Genomic DNA, 19,308 nt, shown 5'->3' with positions numbered 1-19,308 from the left:
AAACAAACAAATAAATAAATGGTGAAAAAGAAACTAAAACAACATGGTGAGCGTTATCCGCACTATATTGACTTGGGCACTAGGGCCCCGTCGTTCAGCCCTCTCTCAATCTAGTAAACACCATGAGGCACACTCGGAATGCCTGTGTGCTCAGTATTGTAGCTGATGGCAGGTAGTCGGAACACAGGGACGTTGATTTCTCGCACATTGATGACCCTGTTCAGAACATGTCATGTTCAGTGTAGGTCTGACAAGTGACAGCAACCATCCAATTAAGCATCCACTGACGCCGTACATTGTTGTTGTTGTTGTTAAGTACAGTGGAGTCAGTTCCAACTCATAGTGACCCCGTACAGGGTTTCAGAGGCTGTAAATCTTTATGGGAGCAGAAAGCCTCATTTTTCTCCCGTGGAACTGCTGGTAGTTTCAAACTGCTGACCTTGAAGTTGGCAGCCCGACTCATAACCACTACGCTACCAGAGCTCCTTGACGCCTCCCGTAGAGGAGACATAATGAACAATGATAATCTCTACCATGCACTATTTACGTCCCTGATACATCTTCTTCTAGAAAAGACTAGTCTGGTAAATCTCATTATCTAGAATGAATTTGATTTAAGAAAATTAACTAGAGCTTAGATCGATGCCTTTTAAAGAATTTGTTGCTACAATAGTATATTTTTGTAATATTTGCATTTCTTATCATTTCAATGCCCGATTCACAGTCAATTATTTCCATATTTGCTCAATGTGTTAAGGTGGAAAATGCCACAGAGAAAATTAGATTCTCAACGTTTAGCCGTGTCACATTAATTAAACCTGAGTTTGCAGCTTCATTCTTCCAGCTTGCATTGTAAACATCAAGAACACATTCAAAACTTGGGGCATACGACTGGTGGTGAGTGGCACCCTATCAGATACGGGGAGTCGATTGTGTACCAGGAGCTGTGCAGTGATTTAAAATGCAATCTTAATTCTCTCTGAATTAAGAATGATTTTGATGAATTTCTTATGCTTTATTAATATAAGAAAACCTGACGGAGATCAGCTGGGACATATGTGGAATTTGGATCTAGCATCCACTGATTACAGACTCCAGGATTCACTTAGAATTCCTGAACTATGGAAGTGTAGGCAAAGCTACTACAGGACAATGCTGAACAGACCATATTCCAAAGGAATATATTTTAGACACAGATTGGCAGACTATTCCTAAATTTTTCCTCATGCTATCACAGACAATATTTCCCAGCCTTTCTTACAGATGTTGTTGTGAGGTGTCATCGCGTCAGTTCTGACCCATAGTGACCCTTGCATGGGTTTTCCTATGAGCAGTTAGTGAACCTTACAGTTCAAACTGCCTTTACAGTTTAGTGCATTATCCCACAGAGCCACACCAGGACTCCTCTCTTATAAATCGTTGTTGTTGTTAAGTGCCTTGGAGTTGGTTTCGACTCATAGCAACCCTCTATAGGGTTTCCGAGGAGCGGGGTAGGTCAAAGAAGTAAGTCCCAGCCAACAGAATGAAGAGTTTGTGTAATTACTGGGGTGGGACTTAAAAGAAAGCTGCAAGTCTCCATTATAATTCCCTTCCCTTTTTGTCAGCTGGACCCTGGAAAATTCAGCATTAATCATAAAGATAATGGCATGATGCAATGGGTAGGCAGAACTAAGAGGTAGAAACACCACCCACAAGATAGCCAAGCATCACCCTAAAATGCCCTCCAGATGAAGGGTGCAGCTGTGGGAGCCATTCCATCTCAGGATCTTTATTCCTGAAGTTCAATCTCCTGTGACCACGTGCAGAGTCCCTGACGTCTGTCCGTTTGTCCTGTGGTTAGATCAAGGGCTCAGACATGGCATACATGCCATCCTAACCACCTTTCCCTCAGACAAGATGGTCACATTCTGGATTTGACAAACGATTCAAAAGTTAAGAGTGTTCTAGAACGTTAGCCAGAAGGGGGGATGAGAAGAGAGACTGCAGAAGAAATAACAGCAGTCCCTGGATCATTGTCCTAACCTCCATTCCTGTTTGCATGTCTATTGCATCACATAGAGTGTTTCCTTCATGATTCTGAGATAGACGTTTCTACCATAGTGCCATGGAGTCCCGGCAGGACACTGTAGGAGAAGGGCGACTATGAACCACAAGGCAGCTTGTTCAAACCCACCAGCTGCTCCTCAAAAGCGCTCTACAGGGTAGTTCTGAGTCAGAACCGACTCAATGGCACCCAACAACAAGCCATGGTTTCAGTATATGAGAAAGTTTGCCAATCATAGAACATCTCAGATGGCCTGAAAGGCATGCAGATTACACTAGAGATATAGAATTGCCTGATTCCAGTATTATATATTTATTTCCACATTGATTTTATAATATTAAACCAACCTCATCTTCCTAAAAAGATCGACTTCCAAAACAGTCAATCACTGGAAACCTGTGGAGCAGTCTGCTCTCACACACATGTGAGAGCACCGTGAGTGGAATCTACTTTTGAAAAATGAGCAACTGAAAACCCAATGGTGTGCAGTTCTACTCTGACACACCTGGGGGCGCCATGAGTGGAAACTACTTATGAAGATCAGAGACCGAAAACTCTGTGGGACACAGTTCTACTCATATACATGGGGCGCCATGAGTGGAATCTACTTATGAAAAGCCAGCCATTGAATATCCTGAGGAGCACAGTTCTACGCTGACACATGCGGGGGCACTGTGAGTCACAACTGACTTGAGGGCAAGTTGTTGTTCTCTCTTACTGAATTGGTATGCATTTAATATATCAAACTGTTTCAGCATCCCGCATAGGAATCAAATGGCATAAACTCTCATGAATATGTAAATCTGCCCCTGTAAGCACATTATTAATTATTTCAAAGATAGTTTGAGGTCACCAGCTCATAGCAATTTCTATGCATGTAGTCTCATTAATACAAGACATCACACGGTAAGAAAGAATACAACTTTATCACATTCACTACATGCTATATAGTAGTTTTAAAAATGGTCTAAGTATCGAACACAGCACCAGTTGTTGTTTGGTGCCATCAAGTCAGTTCTGTCTCATAATCAACTTATGGACAACAGATGACAGTTTCTACACATATTGTCTCAGTTATCTAATGAGGAGCCCTGGCAGTATAGTAGATTACGCGCTGGACTGCTAACTGCAAGGTCAGCAGTTTGAATCCACCTGCCACTCTGCAGGAGAAAGAAGATGCTTTCCACTCTTATGGAAGATGCAAAGCTTCAAAAACCCTAAATAATATATATCAATAAACAACCTTCTTATCAATGGAGAAAAGATTGAAGTTGTCAAAGACTTCATTTTTCTTGGATTAACCATCAACACTCGTGGAAGCAGTAGCCAAGAAATTAAACAACATTTTGCATTAGGCAAATCTGTGGCACAAGACCTTTTTAAAATGCTGAATAGCAAAGATCTCAGCTTGAGGACTAAGATACACCTGATCCAAGCCATGGTGTTTTCAATAACCTCATATGCATGTGAAAGCTGGACAGTGAATAAGAAAGGTTGTACAAGAATTGATACATTTGAGTTATGGTGTTGGAGGAGAATATTGAAAGTGCCATGGGGTGCCAAAAGAACCAACAGATCTGTGTTGGAAGAAGTGCAGCCAGAGTGCTCCTTAGAGGCCAGGATGGCCAAACTACATCTCTCATATTTCTGACATGTTGTCAGGAGGGACCAGTTGCTGGAGAAGGATATCATGTTTGGTAAGGTGGATGGTCAGAGAAAAAGAGGAATACCCCCAGTGAGATGGATTGACAAGGTGGCAGCATCAATGGGCTCAAGTGTGGCAACAATTGTGAAGTTGGCCCAGGACCAGGCAGTGTTTTGCTCTGTTGTGCATGGAGTTGCTATGAGTCAGTACTGAATTGATGGCACCTAAAAACAACAACAACAACAATATATATTAAGTGCCATTGAGTCAGTTCAGACTCACAGTGACCCTGTGTAGCGTTTCCAAGGCTGCAAATCTAGACAGGAGCAGAAAGCCTCATCTTTCCCTAGTGGGCTCAAATCACTGACCTTGTGGTTTACAGTCCATAGCAAACAGAGCCACTGTACTTCATTACCCCCTCCCCGACATTTGCCTTTTCATGATGATGGAGGAATACTATCTGCACAATTAGCAAAACCCAACTGTCTAAATCAGAAAGCAGAGAGTGAAACTCCAAAGCAAGTTTGGATTAAATAAGAGTAAACTACCTTGGCCAAGAGGCATCCAGTATCCCTGCTTTCATGCAGGGTGAAGAGGTGGCTAGCTGCCACAATGACAGCAGCTAAGGCACAGAAGGTATCTCATAGCTGAGAAACTGGAGAGGTGGCACTAAGGAACCAGCTTCTCAATGGTCCTTTTCAGAAAACTCAACAGTGATGCAAACCATGGCACCAGAGGGACCATCCCCCTAAGTAAACTGTGAAGCTGTTGATGCTGGAAGACAGGGTAGCTGACATTTGATGATGAACCTTTAGCAGAGGAGGAGGGCTGTGCTTTCAACAATGCACACTACAGGCATGCGAACAATTTGCCAAGAACCGTGAGCTCCACTTGTTCAAGGGACTTTGATGGTAACCATTAGCCTTTATTTCATGACCCTTATGCTGACCTGGTGTGGCGCTGTGGATTAATGCGCAAGACTGCAAAGCCGTTTGAACTGCAAGATCAGCAGTTTAAGCTTACCAGCTGCTCCTCGGAAACCCTATACAGGGTCGCTATGGGTTGGAGTCGACTCGACGGCAAGTGACAACAATGCTGACCTCAGAACTCATCTGATGTCAATGACGACAAGAAAGAAATGTTCTTTTTTTTCACATGTCCAATAGGAACTCAGCAGAAGATGGTGAGCATGAATACCACAGTTAATCTAGTATCATGAATGACATAGATATGAATGTGTGTATATGTTTAAATGTACGTAATGTAAGGAAATCCTGCAAGCTTGATGACTAGGACATGTAACATTAATTTAAATGCTTCTGATGAGGGAAATTTGCAAATTCTTTCAAGCATCGCTTTTCAAATTAAAAGCAGGCAAATCCCTGTATCACTTCGGGATGCCAATAGAGTGATTCCTCTACAGAGGATGGGCACCAGAAAGTCAGGATGGGCCTTACAGCTCGACTAGCGGGAGGATGTGAGGCGGGGAGGCAGCAGGGAGCACTTGGCGATGCTGGTGGCACTTGCTCTTGACTGGTCTGCCGATGTTCTCTTCACACTGCACAACGTGTTTTAACCGGTGTGTGTCTACAAGATCTGTCTCATCCCAGATCCATAGTGAATGTGTCAGACCACTTAGAATGAATGAGCACTTAGTCTTCTTTGGATGACGGATCTAATCCTTCCAACTTCAGAAAAGTACCCCCCATAGATAAAAAAAGATTCAAAAGGAGTCTTTGTGTGGCGTTGTTGTTTAAGTGAACTGGACTTCAAACTCCGCTTGAACTTCAAGGCCACCCGGTGGTTCAAGCTCACCAGCTGCTCCCTGGAAACCCTATACAGGGTTGCTATGGGTTGGAACTGGACTCTATGGTACTTAGCAACAACAACAATAGATTCAAAAAGCGTGCTGATAAACATGAGGGTTAGGAATGAGGATTTACCTATACACATCGCCTCATGTGTGTGTGTTGAGTGTGTATTGCATTCTGTTAGACACCTCAGCAGTCTCAGAATCCCTACACGGGGTTCCTGTGAGTCAGAATCAGCTCGCTGACCATGGATGTGATTTGGCTGTGAGGGGAGCTGCACTGGGAAATTTGTTCAACTGTCTTAAGCAGTTATGGGCCACTTTTTAGATCACACTGGATATGTATTAATGCTATTCTTTTTTTAAAAATGGATTACTTTTGCCCTTACAAAACAAAGGTAGAATATTATTTGTAAGTGTTTTGGGCAGAAATCGGCATGGAGAAATTATTGATTGCCTTCTCTGCTAGAGTATTTCCACCTGGGAAGTAGAACGGGGATTTCTCTTCAGATGTAGGTGAAAAGCAATGCTGCTGGGATTCGTGCACATCAGCTGACAGAATGACTTTGTTTGCGATGCACTAACAGCACATGCGTGGATCAAACAGGAAACTGTGTTGTCCCCTTGGAGGAAGGACTCTACAGACAAGCATTTCAAGAGCAGACAGATGGCCGCAGAGACAGCGCCTGTTGATCTTGTTGGAACGAGTTCCCAGGCACCATCAGTCCTTCTCCACAGTCTTTCTCTCGGCCCTGCCCACGCATCAGTCACTCCTTTTAATGAAGTTCTGTGATTGACTGGTGATCCTGGGGTGAGGAATGAGAGGGTAAAAGAAATACCATTCTCTCTGGCAGAGTTAGAGGTTCTTGGGCCTCCTGACTTTCCATACTGGGATACAGACATCCATTTCTCATGACCACCGCCGCCTCCCTCCCCACTGTGTTGTTAGGTGGGGCGTGTGACTGAGTACTGGAAGAAGAAATATGATAAGAAGTGATGACCCCCCTTTCCTAGCCTGTCTATTAGAAAATCTCCATCTTAACCCTTCAGAAATAAAATAGACAGGGCCAGGGAGGACTCAAACTGCTGGATGATACAGACGAGGTGCCTGGTGATGACATTGGGCAGAACCACACAGCCAACCCACAGTGGACACGGTGGGAGTGGAGATCACACAAGTTCTGTTGACCCACTGCAACAGCCATGCTGCTTTTGTTACAGTGTTAGCTTACCAACCTGGCTTATACATTTAAACCTTATACATGCACATGGATAAAAAAACTGTCCAAACTGCTAACCCACCTAAGAAACGTGACAGAAAGGACTCCAGCATTAACCTAAAAAATTGTGGAGATTCGGTTTACTTTTAATTAATCGTGACTTAGAAAAACCTTTAGCTCTAAATCACAAGAGAAGCAGGTATAAATCCTGGTACAAACAGTCACCAGATTATGAATGAGTTTTGTTCTTAAGTCTGTTCTGAAGCTGCATTTCTATGTCAGTCAGAAGATTCATGTGGAGGTTCATATCTAATGTTAGTTAGTTAAATATTTGTCTTAACATATAATATATAGTGTACCTTTCTTTCTATGCATATAAAACATTTAGAAAGTACTTCCACACACATTAAAGCATATTGAAGACACTAATCCATTAATAATGACAATGTTTTGATGTGCATCACAAGGCAGCCCCTCTTTGTTATTATAAAACATTGGAGTCCTGATGTAGTGCTGCAGGACAATGTGCTGGACCACAAGGTCAGTTTGACCCACTAGGTCAGTGGTTTAAAGCCACCAACTGCTCCTAGGAAACCCTATGCATGGTTGCTATGGGTCAGAACCGACTCGACGGTTGTATGTAAAATCTTTAATACTTTGCCCAAATTATGCACATTATATGATTTGCACAAACTGCATAGCCACTTTGAGCCTTCATTTCCTGTGTATACTGTGTTCTGTATACATGTGCATGCTAGTTATGTGAGGTGATTCTAAGCAAAAACTACACTAGCAGGGCTTGCAAAATTGGGTTCATAGCTATCTGTTGTAGGTGAGTAAGGTGTACACTCACAACCTGAGGCCTGCCAGGTACAGATAGATGTATTGAAGAAAATGCCCCAATAAACCTTGTCTTGCCTTTCATGGAAGAATTGTAATCCCAAGGTAGGTATTCATCACCACAGGGGTCTAAAACAATTTGGCAATGAAAGCTGTGGATGGTGGGAAGGGACAGAGACAACTCTCTTGAGAAATCAACAAGCTTTCAAGAGCACAGAGGACACCAGGGATTGGCACGGGTACAGTCATCTTAGAGACTCTCAAGTGATGATGCAGTTCTTCAGCAATGTGCTTACTACAATCCACACCAGGCCACTTCTCTACCTCTAATGACAGGGTCTGCCTGAGACTTTGAAGTTTCCCTGGAACAATCCAGTTTCCAGAAAGTTGTCCTGACTGTGCATTCTGAGTATCTTATTGACTTCCCATCATATTTGTCTTTTCATACATATTATGCTTAAGTTTTCTTTAGTAATTTTGCCTTATATCTCTTGCCTCTTCAATCAAACTGTCACATTCATAGACACTGAAATAACCTTTTAATTAACCCCACCATAGGAGATGGTCATGGGTACTGTAAGGACTCAACACGGCCCTGTGTGTGATACTCTGTTTCTATTTCTAGTGAGATGACTTTGATTTCTGATTTCTGGTTTCCTTACTTCATATCTTAATGCTCTATGAAAACAAGGCAAGGGCAAATAAATAAAAGCAGAAGATGGTAGTAAAGATGGAGAGATAAATAAATAATGCTTGATAATTGGCTGATTTATATTTTGAGTTACAGAAAACACCCAACCTTCAGTTAAAGAATGTGCAAATACATGCTTCCTAAGAAAATACACATGCATGCACATATAAAAATGATATAAATTGCTTATGGAAACATACAGGTAGACTTTGGAAATATTATGGGTTGTTTCCAAACCACTGCACTACAGCGAATACCGCAATAAAATGAGTCACAAAATTATTTTGCTTCCTCAGAGCATATAAAAGTTATGTTTGTACTATACTGCACTCTATTAAGTATACCATAGCCCTGTGAAAGAGTTTGAAATATTGTGAATATTACCATAATGTGACACAGGGACACAAAGTAAGCACATGCAATTGGGGAAAATAAATGGCATCAGGATTCTTGCTTGATGTAAGGTTGCCACAAACCTCTAATTTGTAAAAACTGTAACATCCACAAAGTGCAAGAAATGAGGTATGAATATGTAATGAAATGCCAAACAAAATAAGGAGTCCAAGTGTGCCACTGTAGGATAAGTAGTTGACTGCTAACCAAAAGGTCGGTGGTTCAAATCCACCAGCTACTTCTTGGAAAACCCCATACAGGTTCGCTATGAGTTGGAACCACCTCAATGGCACTTAACAATTAACACCACTTCATTCAGGGGTTACTGTCTTCAGTATTTAACCAAAAGAGCATTTTAGGGGCTGCTATTTCAATGAATTTATGTAATCACTTCTGAAATGCGTGCAGTTGCATCATCCCCAACCTCCCTAAAATGAACTGCAGCATGCTGCGGTTTGGTAACTTGCCCGACAAACAAAGCCAGAAACTCCCAGGGCCAGGATTTGAACTGGCTTTCTCTGATGCTCTGTGTACTCTGACTGTTGTTGTCTGTTGCACTTGAGTTGGCTCCTATTCAAGGCGACCTTCTCTATGTCAGAACAGCATGCTGCTTCCTGAGATATGGTCTTGTCTCAACGTTGTTGTTGTTGTCATGTACCGTGGAGTTGGTTCCGACTCATAGTGACCCTACACTGGGTCTCCGAGGCTGTAAATCTTTATGGGAGCAGAATGCCTCATCTTTCTCCTGCGGAATAGCTGGTAGTTTTTCTCATTTTCCCTAACCCCCTATATGCCACACTGATTTTCTGGGCACATGCAAAGATATGTGTAAAATGTTTCATTGGTGTATAAGGGGAAATATTATGATTTATAACTGTATTATCTAAATGTTAAAAAACACCCTTCACGAAACCTCACATCAGGTGCTGCTACCTGTTTTGCGGGTGGGGTCTGTGTCAACGAGTACTGGGTCCTGTACCACACAAGCAGCGTCCTGGAAGGATACTGAGGTCCAACAATGCACACTGTGAGAATGCACTCTTCCTGTGAGGTTCCCTTTGAGCACGTGGAAGACCACTGGTCCCAGACTAACAGGAGTGCTGCCTTCATGTGCAAACACACAACATCATCCAGTTTGACGCAAACCGAGCAATCCCCACGCTTGTTAGTTTCTTGTGTGCAGTGCGCACGTCATATTCTTGTGTACGATATCTATGCGAATGCTCTATATGCAAAACTGTGCTTTATTATATTACCTCATTTCAACTATACCATGGCACTATAGGGTAAACCCTCGACCACAAGGTCTGTATGAACCTCAAGGTCGGTGGTTCAAACCCACCAGCTGCTCCTTGGAAACCCTATACAGGATCGCTATGAGTAGAAAGCGACTTGACAGCACATAACAACAACAACACCTCTGTTAAAAGCAGTGGACTGTAAATTACAAGATTGGTGGTTCAAGCCCACCAGCTACTCCACAGGAAAAAGATGAAGCTTTTTGCGCAGTAAAGATTTAAATCATCAGAAACCCTATACAAGGTTGCTATGAGTCAAAACCAACTAGACGGCCCTTAAAAACAATCACCTAAGATTAACATTATCTTATAAATCTTAATATATGACTACAACGGCATTTAACAACAACAAACTCTGTGAGAACAGATATGAGGATTTCTTCAAAGAAACCACTAATCATGCAAGGACAAGCAGAGAGAGAAGGGCGGCAGTCCTATGCTATGGGACACCTTTGTCCTTGACAGTGATCTTCTCCCTCAGTACTGACCAGGCTCTGTTGTTATTGTTGGTAAATGCCTTAGAGTTGGTCTCAACTCATAGCGACCTGAGGTACACACTAATGGGGGTGTGGAGCCATTACAATATGACAAGACACTTTGAAACCAAGAGAGTAATCGATATGTGGAAATCAGGGCTCTAATTTCTTTGTTGTTTTTATAAATCAACAATTAGAAATAATCCCGTTTGCTTTTTACAAAGCTCAAAACAAAATAAAAACAAACTTCATAATAACATCTGAAAGAGTTTTTTCACATACTATGAGCAACATTTAGAATTTGAGCAACAGAAGGAAAAGAAATTAAAAAGACTGAAATCATACAGTAAGGCATTCTTCCTTCGGGGCAGTTACTGCAGGAGATTCATCAAATGTTGACATGGATTCTACATGTAGAAACTTAACCCACACCTCAATGACAGTCTCGGTGTGACCTGTCTCAGCTGGTGGTATTTATCGGATTGTCCTTCAAAAATAAGATACACACTCACACACCAAAAAAAGAGCTTTGCATTTATTGATTTTGTTGTTAATCACTAAAGAAAAGATATACCTGGCATTACAGTGTCTTACTGTTGTCATTGTTGTTAAGTGCCATAGAGGCTGTTCTGACCCTTTCTAAGGTTTCTGAGGAACAGCTGGTGGGTTTGAACTGCCAACCCTGTGGTTCCCAGTCTATTGCCTGTTCTGTAGCACCACCGTTTTTACTAGCCAGAGCCATTTTAAAATGTAATGCAAGGTCCTAGGGAGTAGTATGTATGTATCAATAACCAGTAAGGAGGTGGCTACACTGAGAGAAAACATTTAAAAGGCTTCCACACAAAAATAGTTGTTGTTGTTAAGTACCCCTGAGCCAGTTCTGACCCACAGAGACTAAATTCTGTATAGAGTTTCCGAGGAGCAGTGGGTGAGCTTGAACTGCTGACCTTGCAATTCAACTGGCTTTGCAGTCTGGCACATTAACCCACAACGCCACACAAAAATTACACATTAGCTTATTTGAAGTTCATTCATGACCTGCCTCACTCTGCTATTACAACAAACAGGTTGAACACTGGTGTGAAAATGTTCTAAAGATATCATGGATATAATCCAAAACCCACCAAGGCCTTTGAGTCTATTCCAACACACAGCTCTCCCTAGGGGAGACAGTACATCTACCTCATAGGGTCTCTGAGGCTGTGTATCTTTATGAAGCTGACTGGCTCATCTTACCCCTGCAGAGCTGCTAGGTCTGAAACTCTGAACTTTCCTCAGATTGTTGTTGTTGTTAAGTGTTGTTGAGTTGGTTCCAGCCCATAGCGACCCTGTATTGGGTTTCTGAGGAAAGACTGGTGAGTTTGAACCGCCGACCTTCTGGTTCAAAGGACTTTGCAGTCCACCTTATTAGCCACAGCGCGACACCAAGACTGCCCCAAATTTAAGCCATTGTGCACCAGGGCTCCTTCATTGACCTAAATCAGTAAAAAGTAAAATAAAAGAGGAAAAAATGGTGTAGAGAAGATGATGAAAATATTCTTCCCTGCACGTAATGCATTTTAATGAGACGCTGCCTGACTATGTAAATCTTTTGTTTCTGACAGAGGACAGAGGTTGTTAGCTATCGCCTTGTAAGGAACTAAGAAAGTTACAGCTAATTTGCATATATTCTTTGCAAAATTGTGAGCATTCCGACTCTTCCAACAACAGTCCGTCCCCTAGATAATAAGAGTTGGCTGGCAATTGTGTGTTATGAAGAAAAACAATTTTCTAAACAAATATATCTAATTCATCTGTTCCTTAACGAAAAAAGGATTTTTTTTTTTTTTTTAAGACTGTGAAAAAGAGATGCCACAGCATTTTAAACACTGGGAAACATGCTCAACTGAGTTAAAAACAAGAAAAATAAAGCACCATTTCCCAAGTATTGTTGTTAGATGCCGTGGAGTTGGTTCTGACTCATAGCATCCGTATGTAAATGAAACGCCACCTCATCCCGCATCAGCCTCACACTTGTTAGGACCCTGGGACCCATTGCTGCTGCTATGGCGCTGATCCATGTTATTGGGGGGGGGGGGGTCTTCCTCTTTTTCACTGACACTCCACTGGACCAACTGTGATATCCTCTCCAGTATAAAACCGGAAAAGTACCCACAAGTTTTCAACTCCTGTGTTGGTGATACTGAAGAGAATCAGCTGCTTTGATTCACTGTTTGTGAAAATGAAAAAAATGGCCCAAGTAATTGGCCATGGAACTTGGAAAAGGTTAACGGAAAAAAATGTGCATTTTCTCTTTGACAGAATAACTCACTTCTAAGGCTCAATCTCAACAACACATAAATATGAAAATGTGTGTGTGCACAAGTTTTTAAATTTACAGTATTTATATTCAGTATTCATTAACAGAGGAAAAGTAAAGTACCAAAATGGGTTGAGAAATGTTGTAGATATCATTTTCTTTCATTGAGACAATCTTCACAAACCATCATGAAACGATCTCCAAATGAATACATAAGGTAGAATGGGTGAGACAAAATAACCAGGGTGGAAAAAATTGTGTTCTAGTCTACCTTTTTGTAGTTCTGGTGTGGCCCTATGGCCGTGTGAACCTCAAGGTAGGTGGTTCAAGCTCACCAGCTGCTCCTCGGGAACCCTAAACAGGGTCACTATGGGTCAGAAACGACTCAATGGCACTTAACAACAACAACAACAACAACAAAAAAAATCTACCTCTTATTTAAGAATTGCTGTTATTAAGTGCCTTCAAATTGCTTTCAACTCAATTTGATCCTGTATGGAGTTTCCTGGAGCGGCTGGCGAACTAGACCTGCCGATCTTTTGGTTTGTAGTCCCATGTTTATCCTACAGCTTTGATTCACTGTTGTAGTCCCATGTTTATCCTACAGCTTTGATGCACCACACCAGGACTCCTTCATTTAAGACTTGTGGTGATTGTGTTAAGTCAAGCCGGTTCTGACTCATAGAAACCAAGTATAGGTTTTCAAGGCTATAAATACTTGCTGTTGTTGTTGTTATGTGCCTTGGAGTCGGTTCCTACTCATAGCAACCCTGTATAGGGTTTCCAAGGCTGTAAATCTTTACGGGAGCAGAAAGCCTCATCTTTCTCCCGTAAAACAGCTGGTAGTTTCAAACTGCTGACCTTGCGGTTTGCAGCCCGATTCGTAACCACTACGCTAATACTTAGGGGAGTAGAAAGCTTCATCTTTCTTCCAAGGAGTGGCTGGTGACTATGAACCACTGACCTTGCGATTAGCAATTCAACACATACCCACTATGCTACCACGGCTCCTTTTAGTTTAGAATTGTTGTTGTGAAGTATCATCGCTTCTATGCCAACCCATAGTGACCCTGTATAGGGTTTCCGAGGAGCAGCTGGTGAGCTTGAACCACAGACCTTGCAGTTCAAACGGCTTTGCAGTTTGGCACATGATCCCTACCACTGCATTTAAGAATTTGTTGTCATTATTTTTGTTAAGTACTGTGGAGTCGGTTCCTACTTATAGTGATCATGCACAGGGTTTCCAAGGCTGTAAATCTTTACGGGAAAAGAAAGCCTCATCTTTCTCCTGTGGAATGGCTGGGAGTTTCAAACTGCTGACCTTAAGGTTCGCGGCCTGATTCGTAACAACTATGCTACCAGAGCTCCATATTTAAGAGTAGGGTGATATAAATCTATATTTATGTCATCTATAATTCCTTTCATTTAAAAAAAAATTAAAATTCTTTTAAAAGAGTTTTTAAATTATTTTATTTATCCAATGGTTTATCCAAAGAACACTGACTGCAAACCACAAGGTTTGAAGTTCGAGCCCACCAGCTTCTCTGTGGGAGAAAGAGGAGGCTTTCTGCTCCCACAAAGATTTAAAGCCTTAGAAATCCTATACAGGATCATTATGAGTAGGAACTGGCTTGACAACACTTAATAACAGCATAATTTCTTTTGTATTTAAAGAGGGATTAATATATATATATATTATAGTTTTGACTCTGGAATCAAGTTTTACATAATTATAAACAAAGTCAATTTGAGAATGAATGCTTACAATTAAAAACTGTATGCCCTTGGGGATAGAACTACATAAGGACTATGTTGCTAGTTACCATTGAGTTGGCTCCAACAGAGAACGCAATTTGCGCCATGCTCTTCGTGGTGGTTAGTGTCTCTGAGTTCACTGTTGAGACTACCGCATTGACGAAGTCTCTCATTTTTGCTGATTCTCTGCTTTACCAAACATGATGTTGGTGATGAGATGGCTGGCACAGAGGCAGCAACAATGGGCTCAAACCTAACAATTATGAGGGTGGCACAGGACCGTCAGTGTTTTGCTCAGTTGTGCACAGGATCTCTATGAGTCCGAACAGACTCGACCGCGCCTCACAACAGCTATAAGGATCTACCTTACGAGGAGCCGAAGTGCAGAAGTGCTGAACAGTGTTTCCGGTGATCATCTGTCACTGCTGCTGTTGGTATTGTAATACTGAGACTATTTTGGGTATAAGATAGGAAAATGAGCAAAAATGCCACTATCATTCAGAAAAATGATTCTCACCAAGGAAGAATGTGGCATCACTTATAAGATTACGGGTTGTAAGTAAAAATCCTACAACCTTAAATAATTATACTGAAATTATCAGAATAATTATTAGTGTCACTATTATTAGGGTTCTTACTTAAGAAACAAAATAAAAAAACCCAAACCCATGTTTTTAGGCGATTTCTCATAGGCTTAGAAGCAGGATACACCTTAGTACCAGTGGACAAGTCCAGCACACTCACTGTGGCAGGAAAATACAATCTTCCATGAAGCAGTCCTGGTATGATGCTGTAGTTAATGTGCTGGACTGCAAAGTTGGCTTGAACCTCAAGGTTAGCAGTTCAAGCTCATCAGCTGCTTCTTGGGAACCCATTACAGAGTTGCTATGGGTTGTAACTGACTAGACAACACTTAACAACAACAACAACATGAAGTATAAAGAAATAGTCCACTCCAGATTACTGGGCAAGAAATTACAAAAGTATCAATATCAAATAATCTGTTACAACAGAAAATCTTGTTAATGGGTCCAAATGGTTTTACTGCAATGTATTTCCTCATTCTTTTATATGCTTCAAAAGTTTTATGACAAAAAATGAAAAATAATTGGATTCTTTAAAGCCCCTTCAGAATAAAGAACAGATTTTGAAAAAAAGTATTTAGAAATGTTTCCATCATTAGGAAGTTTGGTGAAAGAAAATTAAATGTTTATCAATACAAATTATTATAATGAAAGCATTAGAAAAAAAGTATTTTCCAATACATAGAAATACTTCAAAGGACTGTCCCACTGTGTTTTGTTAAAAATAAAAATGTGCAATATCTCTCAAAGAGTTTTCCTTAACAATATATTGAGACATATATTATGGGAACCTTATTCAAAGAAAACTTTACATCATTGGTAGTTATGATTGTAGAAAGAGTAACATAATTTAGAAAGCTAACAGTGAAATTTGTTTGTTAGAATTAGCCCTGCCATCATTCTGAAGCATATTTTTCAGCTGTGAGTCACAATAAAATTAAGTAGAGTAATAAATTGAACTTAAAACTAAACAATTGAATCAAGGTCAAAACCACACTTTTCAGAACCAAAGGTGCATATCTGGTTATATTGCAGCCATTACAATGCGCCTTAATTTAACATATACTTTGTTGCATATTCACAAGTTAACTGTAAATGAATTGATGACCTTAATATATGATGAGCTAAAACTATAAAACTATTAGAAGAAAGCACAGAAGGAAAGCTTCAAGACCATGTTTTTTACAGTGGATTCTTAGATTTGACACCCAAAGCATGATCAATAAAAGAGGTATAGAAATTTGATTTCATCAAAATTAAAATATTTTATGCATCAAAGTACTTTATCAAAGGAGAAGAAGATACCATACATTATGTGAGAAAATAATCGGTAGTCACATCTTCCTAAAGGTTTCATGCCTAGGCAATGAATGCAGTGACTCCATGGGGTAAGCACTGGGTCATGAACCAAAAGGCTATGTAATGATTATGGTTACTCAGCAGCTTGATTCAAGCCTATCAGCTGCTCCATGGGAGAAGGATGGGGTTTTCTGCTCCTGAGAACATTGAAAGCTTCAGCAACCCCATACAAGTTTGTTATCTATCTAGTCAGACCCAACTCAATGGTACCTAACAACAACATCTAGATTATAAATGACACATGCACAATTCAACAGCAAACAACTCAATCAAAAATGGGTCTTGAAGAGCAATTTCCACAAAGGAAATGGGTAACAAGTAGGTTAATTAGAATTTATTAGTAAGAAAATCTTCTAGAGTACTCATTTATGTACCAGTTTAATAAAAGTGGTAAATATGCAAACATAAAAATACAAGAGTAGAAAAGTCAAGTTCTATATAGGTCCTAGTCTCTGTATGAATGGGCAACGAGCACACGTAAAGATGTTCAAGACAAGTGATTATTAAGGAAGTGCAAATCAAAACCACGATGAGATACCATGTCACATTCGTTAGGACAGGTATTTAGATAGGAAACAAAATGAAGAATCCAAAACAAGAAATGGTGACACAGATGTAGAGATTTGTGAACGTGCGTATGTTACTGGTGAATATGTAAACTGGTGCAGGGATTGCATAATAAAGTTTGGTGGATCCTCCTGCAGTAATATGAATGATAACATCATCCGTTATTTCTACTCACAGGTATGTTTCATTAAAAAAAAAAAAATGAGGATGTATGTCCACACAGAAACTTATACCCAAATATTTATAACACCGCAATTTGCAATAGCCGAAAGATGGAACCAATCTAAATACACACTGATGGATGAAGGATAAACAGAATGCGCCATGTGCATACAATTTACTATTCACCTCAGAATGGAATGAAGGGCTGATACATGTTGCAGCTTAGACTGAACCTGGCATGCATTATGTTCACAGAAAGAATGAGAATAAACAAAAAAGTGGAAGAAGGCAGGCACAAAAGACCACATGTTGGATGATTTCTTTTATATGGAATATCCAAAATAGGCAAATTCAAAGAGGAAAATAAAATCATATTAATAGCTGTCAGGAGGTCAGGGTTAGGTGACAATGGAGAGAGATCACTTAGTGCTTATAGATGTTCTCATGTAGTGATGAAAATTCTGTAGCGACACATATTCCTTGCACAGCAACCATCTCATTATCATCGACAGTTCACATATATGACAAAAGTAAAAAAATCTATTATCTGACTATTTCGCTCAGTAACAATATCCACCTGGCAACACCAAACACTCAGGTACAAAGCAAGAGTAACAGTGGCTGTGACGATTATGGCTATGCGTCAAGTTGGCTGAGCCATGATGCTCTATGGTTTGGCAGTTATGTAACCATGAAACTTGGCAGTTACCTGATGATGCAATTTGACACATACATAATGATGTCATTTGACCGCGATGTAATGATGCCATTATTCTCCACATTGGGATTTGATGTGGTTATATTCCATTTCTATTTTTCTGTGGCATTGATTTCTGCATAATAACTTTAGCCACGTTGATAAGTGAGGAGAGGGTTAACAGAGAGGCAGTGCTTGCGCAGCAGTGTGAGTGCACTCAGTGAACTGTATACTTAAAAATGGTTCATCATATGTGAATTCTCCTCAATTAGAAAATGCATATGTGCATACATGTGTAATGATAGCATAGAGCAAGTAAAAGGTGTTTCATAATGTTAAAATGTTTTTTAAAATATTCAAATTTCAGTTTTTTCTCATGTTTAATTAATATATATGTCTTTCATGAATAGTGGGTAGGTGTTCAATTTTTTTTAATATTAGGGATGTATTAAAATTTAGATAACACTGCTATAGAGTGAGATTAACTAATTTCTGAACCTGGAGGATAAATCTGAGCCCCAAACATACTTTGTGGAACCTTGGGAAAATATTCCAAAATTCATTTTTAATCCATAACTTAATGAAAGTCATGTGACTTCCAGTTACTCAGGGGACTCTCCATTTCCTAGCACTTTACATCTTTTGAGAACCAAATATTAATGTCTTTTACCCAGCACCGCACAAACAGATATTTGAAATTTTAACCCTTTGCTATAGATCACACACATCTCAGATAATTTTACATCAACATTTCTTCATTTGTTCTTAGCATGAGAAATGATAACAATAGAATATATGGTAGACTTACCCACACAAGGTAGGGAGTAGCCAAGCTCTGGGTCATGGATGAACTGCCGGTCATTGAGTCTTGTCACACAATACAAGTGGAAACAGTCTAAGCAAATCACGTGGCGGGAGTTGCATTGGAAAACTAGCACAGGGCTCCTGCACAGATACAGAAAGATATTTCTTCTAGTATTTCTGACGACAGAAATGGCAACACATGTTTTAGAACTATTTCTGTTATCCTGTGGGTTTTCTCAGGAAATTCTCTATACAAAGACCTGAGTTTTTATACAAGTACACAAACATTGATTCTTAAAAATTGGAAGCACTCTATGAACTATAGAGACACTGACTTTACCAATCTTATATTTTTATGTTTGTGTATTTATCAAACAGTTTTATTATACAGATGGGAATTCTTTCAAGCCTTTCTTTCGTATAAATTCTAAATAACCTTACTGTTAGCCTGTCCACTTGTATATATTTATATTGATTCATTATTACAACATGTTATTAACATAGCATTTATCCCCTAATGTACTGCAATCACCTAAAAATCAGAAAGGAGCTTCAAAGAGTTTGTGGAAAAGTGAAATAAAAAAAAATCATGACAGGGAAGCAGCGACACCAGAGATGGAGGCAGAGATGAGAGCATGAAGAGAAAGCAGCTGAGGACCCCAGG

The 19,308-nt window shown here is 40.2% G+C and overlaps 1 protein-coding gene across 1 annotated transcript in view; it reads right to left on the bottom strand.

The window, feature by feature from the left end:
* Positions 1-19,308, bottom strand: part of PARK2 (parkin RBR E3 ubiquitin protein ligase) — a gene marked incomplete at its 5' end in the record, with an annotated part of 1,031,565 nt that overhangs the window by 598,383 nt on the left and 413,874 nt on the right. The window contains one exon of the mRNA XM_006877276.1: positions 18,649-18,785. Coding sequence (XP_006877338.1) covers positions 18,649-18,785 — 137 coding nt within the window. The remainder of the gene's footprint in view (positions 1-18,648; positions 18,786-19,308) is intronic.

Source organism: Chrysochloris asiatica, unplaced genomic scaffold, assembly GCF_000296735.1.
Source record: "Chrysochloris asiatica unplaced genomic scaffold, ChrAsi1.0 scaffold00453, whole genome shotgun sequence".
NCBI lineage: Eukaryota > Metazoa > Chordata > Mammalia > Afrosoricida > Chrysochloridae > Chrysochloris > Chrysochloris asiatica.
The sequence above is the reverse complement of the archived record's forward strand: the minus strand, read 5'-3'. Positions and strand labels throughout refer to the sequence as shown.